Here is a 25,916-nt window from a genome sequence, read left to right on the forward strand (position 1 = left end):
GACTGCCAGTTAAAGGGACTCTTTGATTTTTTTCCAAAATGACCTTAATGGTCAACTCAATCCTTAACCTGCCTCACATTCCTCTACATACATACAGTACATGTGGCTGCTCTTTGGCCTTTATGTAGCCATTGTTACCTCCTCTCTGACCACGTTTCCTCCACACTAAGTACCCTCCCCTGCCAGTGTTGCTCCAGTAACTTCTTGGTGAGCTCTCCGAAAAGACTTACTGTAAACAGGATTAGAGAGCATTAAAAAATCCTCCTGTCTCTCAAGTGCCATCTGCCCATCTACCTGAGCCAGGAGCTGTCCTCTCAGCACCATGGAAAACACCTCTCCCCGGGCACAGAGGAAAGCGCGAGCCCACAGTGTGACTGTGTCAGCAAATGGTTTGTGATTGGGCTTCTCTGTTTCTTTGGGGTCTTCTTTGGAGAATTCTGAAATATGCAAACTCGTAATCAGTTTGTCCCACTGCTGTTGCGTGATTTGAGACGAAACGTGTATCTCCTTGATCCTTTCCCAAGGCCACGGATTTAAGCACAATCACGGATTTAACATGAGCATCCTCTCGTGGAAATGTGTTTTCTACCCTGCTGTGTTTGGTTTAATGGTCATATTTCTGGACCTAAAGACAGGTACGTGGCATTAGTTGACTTAAAAATCAAGCGTTCACTACTTACCTAAATGCACACACAAACTCTATATTTTAAACTTTGTTGTTGTTGTGCACCCCAGATGCAATGATGGAAGGTTCCTCTATGGGATACCTTGATCTGCCTTATACTCAGGAGCCTGCGGTGTTTCCACGCATCACTCACATATCTGAGGTGAAGCCATCGCGTGAGAGCCACGCGGTTATCTCTAGACGGAAAAGGAACATCCTTTTTCCAAGTGGAGTCAAACTGTGCGCGCAAGAGACCACTGAGCAAGTCATTGCAAACCATCTGAGCTACTTTCATCTCAGAGGTAAGACCCAGTGTAAACCGGTGTTAAAAATGAATATTGTAAATGGAGTTTTCATTGTCACTGTCACACCAAGGTGTGAAGATGGCACCAAAAAGAACAAACAAACTGATTTTGAGAGATTGCCCCCTCTGTATCTTCCTCTTTGCGTGTCTACAGTGTGAAAAGATTTAATTCTCCGGTGGACGAGAGAGTTAACCTTTGCTGCGTTTACGCAATAAGATCCATCAGACTCAATTAGACTTCATTAGATTTGTATCAAAACAGATTGCTCCACTTATTGGGCTCATTTACTGAAATAACATTACACCACACACACTGGTAGCATCTACACAACATCAAGTCTCCATTAAAAGAAGCCGTTGTTACCTACACTGCGTCTTACCAGCCCTGCAGACGAGTTCTGGTGTGCTTTTAAAGGATTTTTGTACAATTTAGCACTGCATTATATATTTTTATATTATCTACCAATAACCCACAATGCAGTTTGACAGCCAAGTTGCATATTAGTAGGTAATGCTGCTTTAAAGTACTTTGCTTGGAATAGTTCATGAAATTAGCAATTCACGCTGACAAAAAATACAAATATTACACAAACAACAATAAAAAAGATTTTTTCTAAAAAGCCAAAAGTTACAGTAAAAACAGACATTTAGCTCTTTCTTATATGTGTGCATGGGCAGGTTTGTTATGTATGTTAGATATGGATTTGGAAGTGATCACTGCAGCCTTGTGGACACTGTTAATTAGAGATGAAGATTGGAGCATATGTCTGTGCACTGATTTTGGATCAGCGCCCAGTAGGCTGACCCATGAGAGTCATATCACGACATCAACATGGAAATGGATAGATTTATGATTTAGCTTGGGCCCCCAGAAACTCTAACTAATGATATCAAGATTGTAAATGAGTCAAACCCATAAAATATGATCTTATTTCTCAGCTAATGAACGTGTGTCGTGGTTTCCTTGTCAAACAAGCATACATTTAAGTTAGGGTTCAAGTTTCACCCCAATAAAAATAACTTGGAAAACATTACTATGAAAGAAAGCTCTCCAGATTTATTTTTTAAGAGGGTGCTGTCTTTCTCTGGTCTAACCAGTGTGCCAGGAGACCATATGGGAGGCATTTAAGATCTTCTGGGACCGCCTCCCAGAGCAAGAAGAGTACCAAAGCTGGATGAGTCGATGTCAGGAGGGCATAGTCTCTGCATGGGATATTGGCAGCTACTTTAGTACGTCAGAGGAGCATCAGACTCTGGCTAAAAAGGTAATTAAATAACAATAAAATGATATGTGATTAGTACAAAACATGATTTTCTCTGGAGCTGGCTCATGAAACTGTTTTCCACTTCCAGAGAATGTCGCTGCCCAGTTTGAAGAGGTAAAAGAAACTCTCTGGTTTGTTTTCCCCAAAGTGACCTTTTAATGATCCGTTCATGATCTCATTATTAAGTCTGTGTTTTGTAAATGTGTCATTTTTACCACTATCTGTAGTGAGCCCACCAGGTCCTGGCAACATACGTGCAGGTAAGGTTGTCAAAGCTCTTCAACCTTACCTGTTCATATTCCCACTCATCACTTATCAAACATGATTTTTCACGTTTATTTGTTTTGGCTTCTTTTTGTCTTCCATTTATGTGTCATAGACTTAGGTATGTGTCTTTATGCTCACTGTCTGTTTGAGTTCCCTCTTTAAATGATAATATTAACAGGGGTCCAAGCAAAGAAGCTGTTGAAATACAACAGTACCTGTTATAATTCTCATCCTTTTTTATTATTCATGTCATGTGGAAACATGAAGTTTGACTCAGACTCTGAAACTCCAGTTTGTCTTTGCAGTGTTCTGTAAAATGGCTTGGCCTGAAGTCAGCTGTCTTCCATCATTTTATTTTTTCTTACTCCAGCTACATCTTTGCTGTCTGATGTTTAAAGAATATGAGATTTTTATTAAAAAAAACATTTTGTTTCACCATGTTCATAAAAACAATTTTTTTGACGCTTTAAACAGAAACCACTAAACCAGCCGTCCTAAAACAAACAAACAAAATCGTTAAAGTATCTGCTGAAGGCTTTGAGAAATCAACCTGAAATTACTGAACGTGGAACATGTTTAGCTTTTCTTGGTTAGTGAGTTTGAGTTGGTACAAAATTTGGTTTTGAAAGTTAGGACCTTGTAATACATGCATCTCCCCTAGTCCTCAATCAAATGTTAGCAACATTCACATGATTTGGATATCACATGTTCCCCATCGTGCCCAGAAATGCCAAACAATGTGTCTGCAGTAACATTCACAGTTGTATAAACAGCATCGATTTCACCAAATGTTTGAAGGTATTTGGTAAACACATGAAACACATGTTTTTTTCCCCCCAGAATAATATAATTATTATCTTTTACAGCTCATTTGAACAGCACATTAAAAAAAATTTTTTTTTCACCCCCCCAGTAAACACAAAGTCAAATTCATGTGAAATATATAAAATCAAAGGTTCGTTTATTCAGATGCTCTAAATTTATGCAAATCCAGTACATTTCATTTGACAAGATTCCATAAATGTAACATTTTACTCTGTACTTCTGTAACAAAAATGCATACAAAATATACAAGTAATTAAATTAGTTGAAAGGAAGTTAAGAAATAATTATTTTATTAATTTTTTTTTAGTGTAGTGATTATATATCGATATGGTTGAGTCCTGTTAGCCAGTGGTGCAGCAGTTTATCTAATTTAAATAAACAAATACAAATAGCTTGACTGCTTCTGACTTGCTTGGATCTCAGTCTTTGCCTCTCTGGCTATACTTTCTTTATTTAAATCTTTTTTAACAAACTAAATTAATAGACAAAAATCTAACCTTTAATAATTTTCAGACACTGGGAAACTGGATTTGCTTCCATTAACTTCTTATTCCGACCCTACATGCAGTGTGCATAAGCCATTAATAGCGGTGCTTTTTGCCTTTTTATTATATCATAATTGTGTAACGTTGTATCGGCGTCGCTAACATGATCCTCCTGTGTTTCACAGCACTCCAACACCAGACATGCCAGAATCCGTTGAACCTCCTGAGCTAGGTCAGTGTTACCTGATTATACTGGCATCTGTAGCAAAAATCCCCCTTTTATTTAACCACCCTGATATAGATTTGCTGTTTTTGTGTCTGGCCCTTATCTAGTGCACAGTTTTGTATTTTGGAGTGTGCATCTTTAAGTGCTCGGTATGTGAACTTGGCTTTAGGTCAGCTGACCCTTAGATTTAGCAAGAAGTCAGGGTAAGGACAGTCTAATCCATATAACTATCACTAATCGTGGCACTTGCCAAACGTTTAAGCTGACATCCACCTCAAATAAACCGACAATCCCTTTTTCTTTTGCATATGAACTTAACCACCTAGAAGACACAGCTGAAAACAAGGAGGAGGATTCCCCTGCCATTTCACCAGGAGTAGAGGAGAGTCCTGTGAGTGTAAACACAGATTGCTTGCAGACTGGGATTGATCATTTGCCCTTAACTAAAGTGTGTCTTTATCTCTTTCTCACTACTCAGCTTTACAATGATATAACCGTACAACCGCCTACTCCTGCTCCGCTGGAGCAGGTTGTGGAGCTAAGCATCCTCTTGTCAGGAGAAATGTACAACGAGAGCCTTGCTGATCCGGCCAGCCTCCAGTACCAAACACTCAGCAGACAGCTCGCTGAAAAGGTTTGCCTCTAGCTCTGGCTCCTCGTGTCTGTTTCCCTTTATATCTCCCATCTGAGCCTTGGCGCTGGCCTGGACTCTCTATATCTACTGGTTTATGGTCTGTGATTGATGCATTGTTAGTTTTAATAACTCGCACTTTAATGACAGCAGTAGTTAAACTCAAACTGTTAGGCAAGGGCTCAAAACACACTGACTTTATGATACACAGTTGGTTAGGGTGAAATAATAATGTGCTGAAAATCCACCTTCACGACTCATGTCTTGGGAATACATAAACTTCCGCACATGCACGCCGCTGCACAGGTATTCAGTGGTTTTACAGGTACTTGGAAGATTCAGTAAACATGCCTACAGGCCTTTTCCCTGGCAGCGGATGCACAAAACCTCGCAAATGAAAACATTAAACAGACAATTTGGTGCATTTTTTTGTGCGCACACGTGTATGTGTTTTGCATTTGATAAATGCTTTCAGTATTTTTTTTCTTTTGATTTCTGAGCTGCTTTTATTCTCTGCGGGGATGGACAGCTAACATCTGCACACACCTTGACCTACCGTAGTCTATAGCAAGAAACATCATGCATACAAGCACGTTTGCGTGTCTTGAAGAGATTAAGAAGAAAAGTGGAGTGGAGGGTAAGATAGGGACTGATGGTAAATGAGTGTAAAGAAAGAGGAAGTGGAGGAGAAGTCAGCAGACAAAAGACCCTGGAGACCTGTACGCATACTTCTTCATCTCTGGAAGATTGAATAAACTGGGTCAGTGAGTCTGCAGGACGACACGACTATATCTATTTCTTTTTTCATGTTAGTGTGGTGAAGCAAGGCCTTGAAAACCACTACAAGCTGTTTTCTATGAGCAGTTTGTCTTTTAAGGAAAATAATCCGGGGACGACCTTTCAAGTACTTTGAACAAAACGAGTCCTTTTGGAACAATAAACGAGATTTATTTTGGCAAGCAAGTTCATTGTAAACCACTCGAAATAAGAAACAAATTAACTGCGGTTTCCACTCTGATACCTGGTCAACTTTGTCTTTGCAGATAGAAGACGCTCTGGAGGGGCTTCCTGGATTTAAAAGTGTGTCTGTAACTGACTTCAGGTCAGCTTCTCTCCAATGATTATGGCTGTTAGAGCAAATGGCCTTTTAAAGCCGCCTCTTTTTGTAATACTTGTATCGTGATTTGAGCTCTCGGCAGAAGTTTAACAGATCTCGCTTGTTTCACACAGACCGCAAGATGACGCAGAGGGGTGAGTCATCAGTAGTCGCTCTGGTACTTCGACCTTGAATAGCTCTCCCCATCCTGTGTTGTGTTTAAGGCCACAGATCCCTATCAACCTTAGCTAGAGCTGTGTATGTGTGTTGCCCCAGCTTCATCTCACGCTGTGTTTACCTGTGAGCATGGGCACGTGTTAAGCTGTGTCACTAGTTGCCTGTGTTAATGGACTTAGCGCAGTCACTCACCTGTTAAGTGGGATCAGGGTGGGTCGAACCAAGTGAGCAGGTGCTCCTGTATAGAGACGATAATCTGAGCTTTACCTGGAAGGATGGAAATGAGTGGAGTTATCGGGAAAAATAACCTGTTTGTGTGGTGAAATGGAGAAAAATAAGGGAATTACAAAAGGCAAGTGAATGGACAACAAACAGAATGCAGGGTCAAACAATCTGCTTGTACGTTCCCTCATGGGGATTTAGATGAGAGGTCTGATGCTTATGTGGGACTGGTACAAAAGCTTCAGCCAGCACCATGTTAGTTTAGCTTAACAAAAATTGGAAACAGAGGGAAATGGCTATTTGGAAAGATAAACTGAACTGGTTTGTTTGAGCTGAACAAAAGCAGAAGGGGATAAATGACAGTTTAAGAATTTAGTTTGCAATATGCTGTGCTGGATCGTTGACTGGAACGAGGAACTTCCAGGAATTGTTAAATCCAGCAGCGCCTAGAAGCTTTGATATAACTTTTCATAAAATGCACTTTTTTTTTTTGTGCAGATTAAACACATTGACTATTATGCACTGATTTTTGAGCTTCAGGTCTGCTGGTATTTTATCGTTGGACATATAAACCCAATTCCACAACATTCATGATGCTGTGTAAAGGGTTGGGACACAAATCGCTAACATTTCTAAATGTCATAGATCCATATTTAAGTCATGGCAGAACACAGGAGACATATCAAATACTTAAAGTGAGGCTATTTCATGACAAATATTAAATAATTTTGAATTTGATGGAATAATATCACCAAAAGATACAATGACTGGCAGTGCACAAGGGACAAGGCCAAAAATCAGTATTGGAAGCTCCTGATCTTCAGGCCCTTAAATGCCACTGCATAAAAATAGTCCATTTCTTTCATGGAAATTAATGCAAGAGCTCGGGAACGTTTCCAGAACATTTCCTCAGCACCATCCACAAATGCAGGTTAAAGCTCTGCCATCCACAAAAGAAGCCATACGTGGACATGATCTCAGTTCACAGGCATTTTAAAGATTGTTTACACAATGGTGAATTTGTGTTTATGAAATCCGCAAATCATTGCATTCTGTTTTTAATTTACATTTTACGCAGAGCCAAAACATTTTTGCAAGGGGGTTGTATAAAAACAATCTTCCCTGCTGTTTACAGCTAAGCTACGCTAACTGGTCAGGGCTTCATATTTAACAGTAAGATTTGAGAGTAATGTGTCTCTCGCAACCTCTGGAAAACAAGAGAAAACAACACATGTCGTCTGTTTGAAGTATTCATTTATTATTCAATGTGTGAATCTGTGTAGAAAATTGTAAGTACAAAAGGCCTGATAAATGTTGTAGGGTACAAAGTTTGTTGTTGAGGTGCAATGAAATCAAAGTTTATATATCTTGTATGTTTGCTCATTCAATACCTGAATAAACATAGTTATAATAATAATAGTTATAAGCAGTCATTAGTTTTTTGGTAACTGTACTCTGAATATTATTTATTCATGAAATTATGGATATACATTAAATAGGTGAGTAAGAAATGAATTTATTGCTGTAATCAACCTTGCATGCAACTTCTAACAAGGCACAGCAGGAGCAGAGCGCTGCCTGACTGCCCTTTTGTAAACTGGATCTCCTTCTAAATGGGGCTGACTTTAGGTCAGCACGTGCTCAGCTGTCTGCCAGTAACCCAACAAACTAGGTCAGCATGGACATGGAGGGCTCCCAGTAGTCAAATGAAGCCTGATAGATGGCTTTTTCCAGGCTCTGGAATCTCTTGTGAGGTTTCCATGTTTATTATGATGATATTGATCATTCTGCTGACTCGGCTCCTTTAGCGCTATACAGTCACACTCCTGCGTTCCAAGCAAGAATAAATCACACAATTCATCAGTCATATGTTAGCGTTCTACAATTTTTTAAGAAAGGTTTATCATTAAATCAAGCTAATGCCTGAACAATTTTCTTCCTCTTTCCCTCTAATACCTTTAGTGTAATTGTGTGCAAAGGATAAATGTCAACTATTGAATGGGTTAATAATATACTGGTCATGAAAACGCATGAGAAACCCTCTCTGCTTATTTTAAATTAAATATTTAAACTTGCTGCTGTAGTGGAGCGGTAATGGGAGCTTTAAAGGAGAGAGATTAGAGGTGGGGATTATCAATAACGTAATATATTTATAGTGAAGAATTAAATTATAATTAGCATAACATAAGTACAATATGAGAGTGCAGTTACCCAAAATATAGGAAAATTATATTAAAAATTGTCCCTAGGCCTAACATGGATCACTATATGAACTGGATATAATATAACAACAGCATACTTGTGTCAGCAGGTTTGGTGGTCTGGTGGTGGACTATGCCGTCACAGTGGTGGTGAATGGAGCAGGAGTGACCGCTGAACAACTGAACTACCTGACCCTACAGTCGAACCAAGTGGAGAACTCCTATCGGGAGATCAAGGAGCACCCCACTGTGGTCCTCACCATCAGTGAGGACAACAAAATTTTCATTGAAGCCCTAGATGACCAAAAGCTGGAGAGTGGTAAGATGATGTGCATTACTGCCAGTCTTCCTAAAGATACTCCTTAAACTGATATGCTCATATTTCCACTATACTGCAGAGATTTATTTTGCTGGCATGGCAGTGGAGTCACTGGGAATGCACTGGAAAAGGTGGTGCGTGCATCGCAGGGCAAACCCACATGTGTCATGTCAAATAGAGACGCTGTTGACATTGCACTGATATTAAAACACACCGTTTGCCACTTGAGAAAACATTCCAGGCTTTTAATAGTCTCATCTGTTTTTTATTTGACTCTCTTTCTGTCAAATGGACAGAGACAAGTTTCAGTCCCACCACTGGGCCATTTTTAATGGACAAATAACAGTCATCAGTTATAGGAACTGTGTATTTATTCAGTGTGTCAGTTAAATCCTCGTCATTAAATGGTCAGCAAAGGAGAACTCAACAGAAAGGATGTTTGAAATCTGAGCTTTAGATTTTTGGGCTTTACTGTAATCCTTTCTTTTTTTGGGCATACATATTTTGGATCTCACAGTAAACTCTTAAAAAATGACTACACCTACTTAGCATTGCTCTCCTTTAAAGGAGAAGCAGGCATATTCAAAGCAAAGATATGGTTTATTTTATTCCCTATGTTTTTTTGAAGTGTCGATATGTGATAATAAGATTGTCCACAGTGCACCATGGTGCTGAAAATACAATAAGAGAGAGCAGAATACAGGAATACACACATACAGTCATTGTTAATCAGTGGGTTTGTATTAATGTCACTGCTGTTTTGTTCTCCACATGGACTGTTTACCTGCTTTCCTCTAAAGTTTATCATAGATATTGATCAATAGCATTCACACTACTTTACGTATCCCTCCAAATCCTATCCCTTGCCTACAGATTCTACACATATTTATGCAGATGTCTGAGTTTTGAGAGACTGAAACGGGGATTATTTGAACCTTGTGAGTCTGTGAATGTGTTATCCAAGCAAGATATGCTCCTGGAGACACCTTCTGTGGCAAGAACTATCTCAAAGACTGTTTGAGTACTTTTGCAATTCTTTATGTTGTCTGTAGACTTTGCCAAGATGTGACAACAGCGCAAAACTGGGTCACAAACTTTGGTTGGTCCAACTGGAACTATAAGCCAGTCCTGTGAGATTACAGTGGGATATAAAAACTGCATATACAGAATCACAGGTCAGGTCTGATTAAAAACAAAACAAAACAAAGCAATACATACCGTATTTCAATAATAGGCTGTTTCAATCCCTTGCGTCTGTCTTTAATGTCTCTTTCCAATCTATGAGTACATATATAACTACAGTCCGTCTTGCAAAGGAGTTGATCCAGCCGTGCAGCCAGCTTTGTGGTAGTTTCTGCTGCAGTAAGTGTTTTGAGCTGTTCATTTTCCCCAAATGATCTCAACATAGAGATGCAAACAGACTCACAAAGTGAAAACAAAGTTGCAGATGGTAATGTTGCAGTAACTACTACTGAGTAGTCAACATGTCTAAATGTTGGCAACACTGCAATGGAGAAATCTTTGTCTTTAGCCAAACAGACGTTGCCTCACCTGTGACCACGTCCCATTCACCCAATCACACACCTTTATACAATTTTTTCTTTTTTAAATATGCCACCTAAAAACTCAGGCAGTCAATATCCTACCTACCTTTTACTTTGGTCATTTAATTATACATTAACATATAGTTAAAGAAATCTCCTGTGAGATTTCTTCAGCCTTGTGTTTTTAAAGACTGCAGGTCATTAGTTTACTGCGAAGGCAAGCACTTTTAAAGATGGATGCCCTCTCATTTCCATATTAGTTATAGGCGGTGACATCTAAAATGATGGCTAAACATTCTCATATGGCTGACACATGTGGCTTGGGGACTTAAAGACACAGCTTTGGCTTTGTTTTTTTGCCTTGGTGGTGATGCAATAATAGCCTTGGACCACAGTGGCTGATATTTATTCCAGATTTTAGCACTGATTTGTAGATATTTACCCCTGGAGGTGATGCCGTCAAAAAGCAGGCAGTCTGTGCTGAAACACTAACAGTTAACAGAATTTTGAATACGCCGGCAGGCAGAAATATTTAGGCTATTTGACACGTTTGTGTGTTTTATGTCAGTTTTTGTTAATGTTTGTTTCTTCTGTGGTTCCACAGTGTCTGAGATTCCTCACTCTATCAACACTGAAGACGGAGCCATGGTGAGTAACAAGTTACCTCCGCAGCTATCACGAAAACAATCTCTCTCCAGGCGATCCAGCTGCTTGGAATTTGTACATCGCTTTTGTTAAAAGACACCTTGGTATAACTGCTGTTGTGAAGACCCGTAACTGCCTTGAGATGTTATCCAGACTACACCAGCGCAGGTAGGGGATGAGCTCACTAGCAAGGATGAAGTGAAGCTTTGAGGATTAGTTTGGTTCTTGCTGTAATAATCCACTGCTATTCATGGGCAGAGACTGCAGTGCACCACAGCGCCATGAGTCAACAGACACTGCACATGAGAATTTATCTAGACAAGCAATACCATCTAAAGTATGTCTCTGTTCGTGCTCTCTTGTGTTTGAGTGTGCTTTTAATGATAATCACAGTTCGGTTTGCTTTGGTTACGTTTTCAGCATAGCCTGATAATTTGACACATGGTATGAGGTTGGAGAGTTTCTACCCCGATTTGAAGTTGGAACGATTTAAATAAAGATTTCATTTGGTTGTTATGAGAAATATGAATCTTATGATAAGCCATCAAACTAAATAGATACAATAGCAAAAGTAGTATAGTAGAAATTCTTTAACTATAAAAAGGAATTATGGAATTAGCTTAATGCACTACAAAAACACAAGGTCCATGAGCAAAACTAAGACTTAATGTGAAAGCACAGGAAAAAGAACATATAATTCCCTGAAATATAGATTGATACAAATCTTGAAATAAAAACTCTGCAGTTATTCAGAAAGACTTGGGTGGTTTAGCAGCAGCTAATAGAAAGAGTACACACACACACACACACACACACACACACACACTCAAAAACTCACAAAAACTGTATGTAATTCTTTAAAAATATATATTAATGATAGCTGTATGTGTGACTATGTCTGTGCAAATTTTCATTGAGATATGCCAACCTATAAGGAGGTGATAGGACACATAGATGTACAGACATATATCTATATCTATATCTATATCTATATCTACCTATCTATCTATATATATATATATATATATATATATATATATACACACACACACACACACACACACACACACACGGTACGATCATTATTGTAAGGTAACTCGAGTTTCAGCTGTGCAGTCTTCAATCATCACACACTTCACCAAAGTAACGTGATTTAACCAGGCACCAACATTTCCTCTTGGCTAACAAGTATATGCAACGCAAAGACACATTTATTAGAATACATATTGAAAGCTCCAACTATCCACTTTCTTCCTGTTACTCAATTCAGAGTTGCAAGAGGGCTTGAGCTTGTCTTACCTGTCACAGCACAGGCCGTCAATCTGTTGCAGGGCTAACACAGAATGACAGACAAGCACTTACTTTCACGTTCACACCTAAGGTTGGTTTACAATCACCATGTAACCCAAGCCAGAGTACCTGGAGAGAACCCACACAGACAGAGAGAAAACCCACATAGAAAAGCCCCAGAATGGATTCAAACCCAGGACTTTCTTGATGTGAGGCAACAGTGTTAAACACCACAACACCATCAACTAACTCTCAACTAACTTTGTTCAGTCTTTAATTACACAGACAGTGTTTACCTCAACACTAGATGTGGTTCTAATAAAAGATGATTAAGCAGTGTTTCACAACAAAGCTTGGCTAACATACCAGCAGTGTCCTTAAAGTTGGCATTAAGCAATCACTCCATTCTCTGCCATGGCTCACACATAATCCTCCTGATGTGTCTGGCTTTGCATTAAGTCAGGCATTTACTGTAATTAACTTTCATGATATATCTAGATGTCTTCCTGTTGAAAGGGAGTTTTTCCTTCCCACTGTCACCAAATTAAAAATGGTGTTTGGGGATAAGTTTAAAAATCTCTGCCTCTGGTGACTGACCAATCAGAGCTCCTGTTTGTGGTGCAGATCAGTGCTGTTGATAAGCCGCCAGAGGTCCTGACCCTGGAAGAGGACATCAAAAGTGAATCTTCAGAAACCAACACAGTGGCAACAACAGAAAATAATGTTATTGTTCTAGAGGAGAGTGAAGTTGCATCTCCTGCTCTTGTTCCGACCTTCCGTATACCTGAAGCTGCCGGTAAGTGTTATTTGGGCAACTTTACATATGATGCTTTATTTTTCCACATAGCATTCCAGCTATACAAGACTACCTTTTTCATTAGTTCTTTAAGTCAGATATCTTCTGTAATAGAGAGTGAGTTTCTTCTTATCTTTGTTTTTTCAGGGATTGAAAAGGAGGGTTTGTTGCTGGATGTTACTGTGCAGATTCCCTCTGTAGAACCTCCTCCACCTGAAGACCTTCCAGCTGAACTGCCAGGAAGCGTCACACTGCCTGAACCTTCAGTAGAAATTGAAGCCTCTGGTTCAGTCCCAGATGTTTTGGAGGGGCTAATTGAACCATCTACAATCACTCCAGAAGAGGAGGAAATGTCCCTTGGGGAAACTGCTTCAGAGGAAGAGGTGAAAACAGAAGAAATCACCATAAATGCAGATGTTACATCTGGAGCTGAGGAAGAGACATTTGGACCTACAGCTGTACCTATGGAAGAGGAGAATCCGGATGATGTTGTTGAGATTATAGAGGAACTTGAAATCTTTACTGTCATAACTGAAACCAAGGAAGAAAAGGGTCTACCTGCCCAAATACCAATTCCAGATGCTGTAGATATAACTAGTGAAGCATCACAGCCAGAGCCAACGAAGATGAGTCTTCTTCCTGTTGGCGATAACTCCATTGAGGGGACATCAGAAGAGTCTAACCCTGCAGATATTCCACCTGCTAATGAGGAGGCTAACACCCCAAAACCTGAGAATGCAGCCATTAATGTGCTGTCGGCCAGCCCCGAGGAACCTGTATTTGAAGAGAATGGCTTGGAAGAATCAGTAGAAAATCAGGATCAGGAAAGAAATGAAGAGGCTCTGTCTGAAGCTCCAGTTGTAGTAGAAGAGCCTCCAGAAACTCCAGAGATCTCTAGAGAAGATCTTACAGATGATGAAATCTTACTGGTTAACAAAGATGTTCCTGCACCACCAGTGACAGATTCTCTGGGCCCTGCCCAACCAACTGCTCTATCTCCAGAGAGGGAGTCACCCTTTACCCGTATCTCTTATGTAAACCCTGATTTTGATGATGAGCCTGACACAGACATGCCTTTACTGGTGGAGGTAAAGCAATCGAATCAAACAAGATTTGTCTTGAACAAAAAATGTATGCTGTCTGCATCTGATAATCAAATCATTTTACTTTCTTATCGCCTAGATCCAGACTACTGATGATGGCTTGGATGATACCACCACTGGAGACCATGGTTATAATGTGGTTCAGTATGGTTATGGTTTGATTAACCACACAGAGGAGGGCAGCACCGGATTCCCAATAGGTGTGGGCCACGGCACAGACCAGGCTAGTATTGCCATGCCTGTAAACCCTGGACGAGCACTAATGGTTTTCTTTAGTCTGAGGGTGACCAACATGATCTTCTCAGAGGATCTCTTTAACAAGAGTTCCCCAGAGTACAAAGCTCTGGAGCAACGCTTCCTTGAGCTGGTAAATGCCTGCATCTTGCAGTATTTGTTATTTTCAATATTCACAATCCTGTGTAAAATCCTTTTGCTTGTAACATCAAACTGCGCATTTTTCAACTGTTCCCTAGCTTGTGCCCTACCTACAATCCAACCTCAGTCACTTTGAGAACCTGGAGATCTTGAACTTCCGAAATGGGAGCATTGTAGTCAACAGCCGGATGAAATTCGGGAAGCCTGTGGCTCGTGGTGTCACAACAACTGTCTACTTGATCTTGGAGGACTTTTGTAACACAGCCTACCAGACCATGAACCTGGCCATTGACAAGTATTCACTGGATGTTGAATCAGGTATGTTCTCACTGACAACCAGTGCTGTCATTAGGACAGCACTTCTTCTTGAGATCCCTGTCAAAGGTCTCTTAAAGAAATCACTATTTCTGTTTTTGTTGCCAAGAACCACTGCTCTATGAGAAAGTCTCACCTGTCACCAGCTATCTTTAGCTACTTCCTTGCATGTATTTGGGGCTGTAAATTAGCCTTTTTAAATGCTTTCATGCTAGCATTGTATAACAAACTCATGAAAAGAAGGCAATTGGCTTATTTCCATAAATTTTAAACACTTACTTCATTGTCACCCTAGAATATTGCTTTGCAAAGTATTCTAAGGTATTCTAAGGCAAAGTATAGTACAGTGCACAAAAGCCTACAAAACCTTGCCAACCCCTTTTCCCCCTTGCTGAGTTTGCTTCTGCTGAAGGTTTCTTCCTGTTTAAAATTAGCTCTCTGTAAATAAAACTGAATTGAATTGAACTGAATTGAATTATTGTGACTTGTGGCAGAGCTGAGCGTCACAAACAGATAAGCTGGAATGAGATAATCAGGCTTCCCTGGACTGCAGCCATGTTGACACATATCATTATCTACTGTTCACTCTGACCAACCGGTTAGTGTGAGTAGAATGACATATCCCAGTATTGTAGCTAACTCCAGGGTTCAGCTGGATTGAATAAGCCAACTAGTACGTGACCGTTTGTTGTTAGCTATTTCAATTTGTAGTTCATTTGTAGTCTGAGTTCTCTTGACCATGCACATTTGAGAAGGTTATTTTATTTTACAGGTGACCAGGCCGATCCCTGTAAGTTCCAGGCGTGTAACGAGTACGCTGAGTGTAAAGTGAACAAGTGGTCTGGGGAGGCAGAGTGCGTCTGCAATGCTGGGTATTTCAGCGTGGATGGCTTGCCCTGCCAGAGCATCTGTGAGCTGCAGACTGACTTTTGTCTCAATGACGGCAAATGCGACGTCATCCCTGGCCAGGGAGCCATCTGCAGGTGGGTGACAGGCGGGGATTAGGGGAAGTGATCTGAGAGTGTGTGCTGGATAGTGTGTCTGAGTTTGCAGATTTGTGAGGCTAGTACGCCATCACATAAGCAGATTTTCAAGTTATAGCTGGGTCTCCCCATAAATCTAGCTGGCCTTACAAATTATAAATAAGTAAATAAAATGAAGATCATGTTTTATAAATTTGTTGGGTACAAAATATAATTAGACCAGCCCAGATTTATTTTACTCCGCTTCAGCTTCTCTTTTGTCTATTCCATCTGCTCATCTGACGACTTTGTGACTCAGAGCCTTTCGTTGCCCTGCCCCATGACTTTGGTGTGCACTTCCACCATATCTCGGCACCATAAATTCTCTTTCTATTTTTAAATCATGTGTCAAAACCCATCTGTTCAGAAATGCATACCATTCATTGTAACATGGTCTTAGTCAATTGTTACTTTGATTAGTGTTGTGTATATGTTTTTAATTTGCTGTACTAATGTAATTTATCCTTGAGGGTTTTTAAAGGTGCCTAAAAATAAAATGTATTAGATTTTAGCAAATTTGCAAAGGCTCAAAACTTTGGCAGTTAATATTCAGTTATCTACACCAGAAGACATTATTTTTTTGTTGTTGCCCTGTACATACTTGAAAACAGTATTGCTAAGATTAACATGGTGATTAACTTTCTCTGCTCCAGGATACAAGACTTCAGTTTAATGTGATATGGTCCAAACCCTTTTTTAAATTTTATACTACCTTAGATGGTTTTACATATTTTCCAAGACATTCCTGATAATCACAGGTTTTGTTTTGTGTGACTAAAGATCTGTGCATATGCATCTATATCCAAACATGCAAATTTGTATGTGGTCTGTAAGTTGTGCACAAGATGACGTGCCAAGAACAATCCAACATCAGTGACAGAAATATGTCCGGTGGCTATGTTCACGATTTTGTATGTGGTGTGCTTAACTTGAGTGATTATGAACAAACAAGGACGGGCCTTTGTTCCAAGATGAGTGCTTAAAATTTGTTTCACACCCACTACCACGTCGTAAAACACACAGGCAGCTCCAGATGCTGTTGGATCGTTGTTTACCTCACACCGTCCAACAAAAGTATTGTGGTGCTCCGAGTGGTGTGAATTGTTGATTCTTTATTCCAAAAGTATTAATGATTTAATGACTTGTTGTCGTCAGTGATGACTTTTTAAAGATTTTTGTTATTCAGTGAAAGAAAGAGACGTTACAACATGACGCATGATGTGTATGTATGAATCATGATGTGAGATGCAGCATTTTCATCTTCTGCTGTTTCCAATGCTTCTCGTCTTTTTCGTTCTTTGAGCACTGGAAAAAAATGTTATCGCGGTTTTGAAAAATTTCCAACGTCATCCCCAGGTGTCGCGTCGGGGAGAACTGGTGGTACAGAGGAGAACATTGCGAGGAGTACGTGTCCGAGCCGCTGGTTGTTGGCATAGCGATTGCCTCTGTAGCTGGCTTCCTATTGGTGGCCTCTGGAGTCATCTTCTTCCTGGCCAGGACGTTACGGGATCAGTATGACAAGGATGAGTCAGAGGACCCCATACGGTAAGGAGTGCACGTTAAATGCTGTTAGTACTCAAAGAGTCATTTCAACACCACAGAGCACATGGGGATGGTTTAATAATGAAAGAATTTGGGATTTCTGTTGCAGTTAAGAGTTTACAGGATATTTGTAATGTTGTTTGACTTTAGTAATTATGACTGTGCTTTTAATCTCGCTGCCTCTCTGTAAAGCTGTTGGATTTAGATTTCTACAGTGGGCAAACCATTCAGAAGGCTCAAGGGCATGTTCATGACTGAGAAACCAGCTTTTCAGTGCACTCCACACCTGAGTATCAATATAATGCATATTTTACAGAACTTTTTTTTCCCATTTACAGATTCATCCACTGAAGCCACATTTAACAGTTTAAATAGAGTTTCAGTTAAGATTTGGAGCTGTATTTAATGTGTATGGTGCATGCTATAGTAAAAAATGATAACACCTGGTCTATTGTATTTGATACCTGAGTTTTGTGTGATACCAATTAAAAATCATATATGCAAATCATTATTTATTTATTCAAAAAATGTGGAATTTTCTGACAATTATTTCATGGTTCAGTCTTCAGTCTTTAAATGGATATTAAATTTGATTAAAATAGGAAAATTAACACAAAATCCTTTTGTCAGTCAGTCTTAAATAGAAAGAAACCATACTTTATTGTTTGATAGTGAAGAGAAATACTTAAATTTAGTCTGTTTGATGACCAACCCTCTTCCATGCAATCAGCGTGGTTATTTTCTTGAGGGGACATACTAAGTTGAGAAATCCCAGGCCAGCCCATACGGAAAAGAAATAGTAAAAACTTATATGACTTAACTCATGAAAGTGGCCACTTTCATGAGTAAATCATATAAGGTTTACATGATTTACTCATGAAAGTGGCCACTTTCTCATTACTTTCATATATTGTTTTAGTAAGTATCCAAAACATACAAGTTTCATTATATAATTTTTCAAGGGATATTATATCTGTTTTTACTCTTGTATGCTTTTCATACAAGTTTCACACAAGACAGATACAAACTTTATAAGATTTATATATATCTTTTCCATATGGGAGTCTCCACAGTCAAAGTTTCCACTGTACCATCTCTTTATCCTTCTTAACTTACAGCGGTACAGCCATCGTCTCCTGTTGCCTGGATGTTTGGAGTGTCCTGCTTTGCTCCTTTCTTGAATTCCTCTCTCTTTTAAACACACACACACACACACACACACAAAGATCTGTCTGGCATGGATCCCGGACCTGTCTGTGGAGAATGACTGTGCTGACCTCAGCCAATTAACTGATCAGATATGGTGCTGATCTATTGCTAAAAAGCCTTAAACACATAACAGATTAGGCTTTCTACTAGTCTGGAATCTGACTTTCTGGCACAAGCAGGCTGGCTTATCTAAGCTTAATAAAGGCTATTCCACAATAACATCTTATTTACTGAGACCCACAGTGTTACGGAGGACGTAAATCATTGTGTAGCTGATGAATACAAATGTGTGTGTGTGTGTGTGTGTGTTAATAATGCGTGGCCTCAAGATAACTAGTCTGTTGTTTACTGGCCACACTGGGTGAACTCTATAATGCTATTATTACGCATTAAGCATGGATAAATTCGTTTTAATTCCATTATATTTTGATTTTGAGAGGCTTTATTATTGAATTCATTTTACCCTATCACATGTGAAGGCAGTCGCTTGAATTTGGCACACACTGGATCCTATACAGAGCAATCAGAACACCCTCATTAGAGAGTGTGCTAGTTCAGCGAGCGAGGAGTAGACAAGGTTCATTTCTTCTTTGTAAAACTGCAGCATATTGCATGCAATATTTTTATATCTGGTCCACATCTGTTTTTGTCATTATTTAAAGCTTCTGCTAAACAACATTTGTCAAATTCATCCATGCCTTACGTGTTATAATAGCCCTATGGAGCTTGGCTGCTATAGTGAGTCAACAACAGACTGCATTTCTCATAGCCACTCATCAATAAGTGCTACAACTTCTTATTCCCATGTACTACTTTCTAATGGGCACAAGTTATTGATGAAACGTACAATAACATTTTCCATGGCCGCGGAGCTCTTTTCCTGACTTCTTCCTCCTGGATGTGTGACTGTTTCCCACCCTTTTTCTACCATGCGACTGACTTCACTGTTTGTGTCATTTTGCAGGCGAGCAGAGAGTCTCCCATCTTTAGAGAGGGCGACCAAGTACAACCCCATGTATGAGAGTGAAGCGACCACAGGCTACAGTCACTACTACCGCCGCTACCCTGAAGCTCCCGTGTACAGCAGTGCCAGCGCTGAGGCCTCCACTGACTTCAGCAGCGAGGAGATACGACACATCTATGAAAACAGCGAACTGACTAGGGAGGTTCGTGAGAGAACTACAATCCAGTGGTTGAATTAGAAGAGAGGGTGTCTTTTCTTTACCTCATTATTTCTTTTAACTCTTGGATTAGTAAGCAGAAGTCATTCCCAAGTCGCCCTGTCTACTCTGTACACATAAAACACCAGGCTTAAGTTTATACAACACTCTGAAGACTGTTTGGCTCAGATTTTGTGAGAAAATTGCTGTTGCTGTTTGGGCCAAAAAACAAAAAAAGAGTGCAGTGCAGCTGGGAAATTTGGGGAAGTTACACACCAAGGGCAATACATATTAACCCTCTGGGGTCGCTGGACGCGCCAAAATCACATGACCAATTTAAGACGACACAGCTACAAGATGCAGCATGTCAGAGTCTCCATTTCAACTTGGGTCGAAAGTGCGGACTTCAAACTATATACCAGTTTTTGAATTGTGTCGATGAGCCTCCGCTTGCGAGTGAAAAAAGAAAAAGAAAAAACACCCCTTCCCTATTGGTGTTAGAGTTTACCATGTCAGCCAATCAAAAAAAAATGATATGGCAACATGTGACATTTGGTTGTTTAGGGAGAAGGGGAAGTTTTTAGGAGTGACACCTGCGACGGAAAGCGGGTCGAGCGAAAGACAGAGAGCGAGTTTTCATATGTGAGACATTAGTGACGTTTAGCGTGTTTGGAGGCTATAGTTAGTGTGTTGTGTAGTTATTGTCTTGTATTGTGTGTCAGTTAGACTGCTGATTTTCATATTTGCTCCTGCTGTCAGACCTGCAGGGTTTAGGCCTTTGGTGTTCTCCTCTGTCTTATACTGAACACAAACTACATTTTTTGGACTGGCACAAATAATTTGTGTGCCTTCTTATTTGATGCAGCACACCTGATTGTTCTGTAAATAGATTTAAATGGTTATATAAAAAACGCCTTGGCTGCATTTTTAGGTAAATAGTACCATATAACTTTGTTGTTTGCAAAACTTGTGCATCATTTTTAGAAATGTACGATTTCTATTTGCATTTCAAGTTATGAAAATGATTCGTTAAACATGTTTGTGGGTTTTACAGTAAAAAATATAACTTTTTTCTATTCGGATTTTGAATTTTTTTTCTGAATTTAGATCAACTGTGCTAATATAGTATACCAAAATGAAAAAATAACTCAAATTTCAGATATTTGAGGTTGTGCTGAAAATAATGATACCAAACAAGGCAAGAAAAACATATTTTAAAGGTGAAATATAGAGGTAAAATCAAAAGTAGTCAAAAACGGCCAATTATACCCTGGACCCCAGAGGGTTAATTACACGTTTTACCTGTCTATGATCAAATTAATTAATATCAGGTTTTTATCGCCATCTGCCTTTTGCTGACTTAATATTCTTTGGGGCTTTTTTTGTGATGTCATGTTTTCACTAAGCTGCAGCCTGTTGAGTTTACTGTTTATCTGCCTGTGATGTAATGTTCCTTCTGGACATATATCCTGTTTTTCTGTAGGAAATCCAAGACAGGATACGCATCATTGAGCTCTACGCTAAGGACCGGCAGTTTGCAGACTTCGTACGGCAGCACCAATCGTAAGCGGCTCACTTGTTATCCTCTTTTTGGACTATGATCAGATAAAGAAACGGGCCAAACAAACCAGGCTGTGAGGAGAAGGGGAAGCGAGTTTGAGATACAGGAGGCCGACAGGACACATTTATCATTCCTAAATCGTCACCAGCCAGACCTGGAACTGATACAGTGAGGTTGAAACCATTACAAGATGCAGACATGTATTCCACTGCCAGCTTCCCTGGCGATAGCAGTTTCCCTGTGGTACTGATTGTTTTTAAGCCGTATCTGGTAATAGATCACCTCCAAACCAAGCTGAGTGAAATTGTAGTTCCATGTTTAATGTAATAAAGTAACTTATCAACCTCAGAAGTATCTAATGATATTATCTAACGTTACAGCATGGTGGCTCAGTGATTAGCACTGTTTTCTCACAGCAAAGGGATCCTGGATTTGAACCCAAGCTTGGCACTTCTGTGTGGAGTGTGTATGCTCTCTCCCATGTAATCCTGCCCATCCAAGCCCAAGACTTTCCCAAAAATAAGAGTTTCACTTCTTAAACAAATAAAGGTTAATATATGCTTTTTCTATGCCTCTGCATGTACTACAGTGTCCTGGATACCCAGAGAGAGAGCTCCTCTACACAGATATGAAGCCATCCTGTGAACAGTGAGGTATTTTGCCTTAATCTGAACGCTTGTTATTTTTTAACAATACTCCTCGATATAGTTCTTAAGAATGGTGATCAAGTAAGAAAAGAAATGTAACTTCTCATACATTTAAGAACAGCACCAGAAGTTAATTCTTAACTTATTGTCATTTATCTTTTTCAGTAAAGAAAATTTAGATAAAGATAATTCAGGAATCTCCAAAAGTTGATTCTGTTCATCTGGACGTAGCGTTTTCTGGGAGAAACGTTTCGTCACTCATCCAAGTGACTTCTTCAGTCTCAGCTGACTGCAGGTTTCCCCAATCTTATAAACAGTACATTTGCATAATGACTGAAACCAGCCCACTGAAGGAACAATGGGCTGTGAGGTCAGTTCCTTAATCATAATTATGCAAATTCTCATGACCATTGATCAACAACCACTGACCAAAACCCACTGATCAAAGATCACTGATCAATGGCCATGAGTACCATTCACAGAGAGTTGGGGAATGGCTGCAATCACAGCATTGTTTTCTGTTCTCCCAGAAAACGCTACGTCCAGATGAACAGAATCAACTTTTCGAGATTTATTTCCCTGGATGATTGAGAATGCATCAAGACGATAATTCAGGAAGTTGATTATTATCTATATTGTACATAAGAGCAGGAAAACAAAAGATAAAAAAGATAAAGGGCAAGTAAATGACAAGGGGGGTTTAATACTCCAAACGAATTGATGGATTACCAGAGCAGATTGCCTAGGTTGGTGTAAACCGCACCGTAGATGGGAAGAAACTGAGCGTAGATAAGTAGATAATGATAAATGACGTCATACTTTTCCATTTTGCTTTTCCATTTTCAATGACCCATGGGTTACTGGCTCTCTGCAGATGTGGAAGAAATTAAAATGACTCAGGATTTAAATGATTTTCAAGAACTTGTTCAGCATTTTTTAATGTATGCTTTTTATATTCTTTTTAATTTAGTGCAGACTAAAACAAAATGTAAAACATCAGACTGTTTTCTTTGTTTTTATGAGTGGTTGAGTACAGCACTTTTACTAGTCTAGGAGCAGTTAAGTGGCTGCTGGATTCAGCTTCATATTTTATATGGTGAAATAAGATTGATATCAGTCTTTTCATCTGTCCCCAAAAAGCAAATTTACATATTTCCAACAATTCCAAACTATTAAAGCCTGGCTTACTAGTGCACTCACAGCATATTGCACATGAATCACAGAGAAATAAGACATTTCCTAAAACTTAATGGTAAATTCATTTTGCTGAATCAAGAGCATGTGCTCAATCATTAGAGATAATACATTCAAAGGCAAAATATAGTAACTATATAGTGTTGAGTGTGTACCATACTGTATATTTTGTTTTGTTTGTAACTTTCATACTGACACTCCTCTCACCCTTCACAGAAACGCACCTGTGTTTCTTAACGTCAAGCTCCCCGTCAAGACTGTCATCTTTTCTTTGCCACAATTCTCAGAGCCTGGATTGCACTGTTTAAACTGGACTGTCTCACAATATACGTCTCTCCACAAAAAGTCTGCGTCCGTCTCTGCCTGTGCGAGGGCAGAGGTGCTGATGCTTCTTCCTCCGCCCTCAGTGCCTTCTCTTGACTGGGTGAGCTTGTTGTGACATCACGGGATGCGTCTGCTGCTTATTTATCGGAAATTTCCCTGCAAGGAAAAGTTCTGCATCCTGTTACTATTTTGACAGATGAACTGCACCAAGTAGTATTTTTATTTAGTATGGGCTCTTTTCATCATGCCTACCTGTCCATTCTTAAAAGGGAAGAACATAAATACATGTGAATATGTATGTATTGTATGTATATAGCTAAACTGATGTCTGGTAGGGAAGATTTTTCTCTTTACAGTAGGGATTCTCAGATAGATAGTGAGAAAGCAACTTTTTTAGTAAATGGTGCTATTTTAATATTAAATGCTCTTTGAAATGTAGGTCTGCAATGATTCGCTTTTACAATTTAAAAGCAACACCAATAAATCAATTATGTATATTTGGATATAATCCTACATTAAAAGGATAGTTCAGCATTTTCAGATGTACGCTTCTCAGTTTCAGAGTCTGTCAGGCTGGCTTTAACATATAAACTCAAGACGAGCAAATCAGCAGTGTTTTTATGTAGTTTTTTAAATTTTATTTGGGAAATTTACTTGTCAAAGTGAAACCAGAAAGCTGGCAGTGGAATTCTGATCAGTCATTCCTGAAAAAAAGCTAAAATGCCACAACTACAACTATGTGTAAAGAGAACAGTATTAATCTTTGAATTCATTTGTCTTCAGTCCAATTGCGACAGGTGAAATAGCTGAAAAAAGGCCACGCAGTCTGCCTTCACAAGCATTTGTGAAAGAATGGGTCTTTGTAATGAGTTCTCTGAATTAAGAATATGATGCTACTGTACAACAAATCACTTCATAAAATTTCTTCCCACTACAATCAACTGAAATTGGTGTAACAAAAACTCCAAACCTCCTCTGCTGTTAACATCAGCACCGTAACTGTGCGCCAAGAGCTTCATGTCATAGGTCTCATTGGCTGAGCAGGTCGTCCAGATGTAATGTGTAGGTGGTGAAGTACTTTTCTACATATAGTGTTATATAAATATTGAAGATTTGTTACATCTTTATAGCTGTCTAAATATGCTTCACTATGTGCGTCAAAGAACAAAAACATAAAAAGAGGGTTTTCACCACTTGAAAAACTTTATATGTGGATTTGCCTTTAGCGGTGCTCCAGACAGAGCCAGGCAATAAGGTTTCTGCTTATATTCAGTTTTTGTACATTTGGATGTGCAGATATTGAAGAGGTATTCATCTTCCTCTAAACGTACTCCAGGAACAATGTATGTGACAAAATCAAACTATTCCTTTAAGGTGGCCAAAAGCAGCGAACTTGTTAAGTGTTAGACTGTTTCTGTTTCTCTTCATAAATGACAAACTTTGGTGTTTGTTTATAGTGTATGACAAGGCAGACAAGAGTGAAAAAAACGCTGGTGAGGGAAGAAAGGCAGAGAGCATGAACCTTCTACAGCTCAGAAATAAGTGAAAACACGTTTCAGTGGAAAAATGCTCCAAGGCAAGCGGCCCAGGGATTTGACCAAATGGTGTGCTTTCAGATGTCAAATGCAATGCAAACTGGAAGAACAGGAAAAACTAGGAAGAGCGAACTGATAAACAACATATGCTCTTTGGAAAGATGACCTCAAACTGTGTCTTCTGCTGAGAGAAGCTGTACGGTTACCAGCGATTTTTTAAAAAAGTGATCTGTCCTTTGTCTGCCTATCTGGCCACGATACTCCTCTTTAATCTGAAACCTTCTGACAGACTAAACCCAGTGCTTTCTTTGGCATTCCCATCCATTCCTCCCTGGATTTGTTGGACTTGACCCTTTTGGTCCTTTTAGAGGACCCTAATAGCTACAACCCAGTTAGTTTTTATTGTCATCCAGTTTATCCGCTGATTCTGTTATAGAAGGCCACAATAATATAATGTTGGATATAAATAATGTCCTAGCTTCTTGTTTACATAACACATATCCCGTCCTTTGGTCTTCTGTTAGAGCTCTACACAAGTGAAAAAAAACAACACTGGTGGAACGGACTCTTATGATATTGTCATGCCTTTTGCAACTTATTTTCAATTTGTATATGTATGCTTTTTTTGTCTGCATACAGTTTTTACCACCACCATTTATAACATCCGCTACCTGGACAAACAAGCCAATCATCACATACAGTGTCCTGCCATTAAAATATCAGTTGTCCTGTAGGATGTAAATTGTATGTTTGCAGTGTTTCAACATTTTCTTTTTATACTGATGACACCATGTTAACTGTGTTATCATGCTGTGCAGCTGTGTAAAGGACTAATAAGGTGTAACAAGTACAAAAATAAAATATTTTATTATAAAATGAAGAATCCACTCCTGTGTAAAGAATCACGAAGCACATTTACATTAACATTTTAATTTCCATTTACCACCATGGTACTGCACATTATTTACACAC

The 25,916-nt window shown here is 39.3% G+C and overlaps 1 protein-coding gene across 1 annotated transcript; it reads left to right on the forward strand.

Annotated features, from left to right (window-relative positions):
* Positions 1–259: 259 nt before the first annotated feature.
* impg2a (interphotoreceptor matrix proteoglycan 2a) lies at positions 260–25,701 on the forward strand. Its single transcript, XM_087830109.1, has 23 exons — positions 260–389; positions 525–635; positions 736–966; positions 2,067–2,233; positions 2,322–2,347; positions 2,461–2,493; positions 3,996–4,042; positions 4,363–4,427; positions 4,515–4,670; positions 5,711–5,769; positions 5,898–5,918; positions 8,471–8,682; positions 10,831–10,874; positions 12,786–12,957; positions 13,105–14,045; positions 14,140–14,427; positions 14,534–14,753; positions 15,523–15,733; positions 17,129–17,317; positions 19,488–19,689; positions 21,167–21,246; positions 21,834–21,897; positions 23,302–25,701. Exons 1-22 carry the CDS (start codon positions 323–325, stop codon positions 21,874–21,876), a joined length of 3,585 nt encoding a protein of 1,194 aa, XP_087686235.1. The 5' UTR covers positions 260–322; the 3' UTR covers positions 21,877–21,897; positions 23,302–25,701.
* Positions 25,702–25,916: the final 215 nt, after the last annotated feature.

This window comes from Neolamprologus brichardi, chromosome 16, assembly GCF_056152115.1.
Source record: "Neolamprologus brichardi isolate AB-2024 chromosome 16, ASM5615211v1, whole genome shotgun sequence".
In the NCBI taxonomy this organism is placed as follows: domain Eukaryota; kingdom Metazoa; phylum Chordata; class Actinopteri; order Cichliformes; family Cichlidae; genus Neolamprologus; species Neolamprologus brichardi.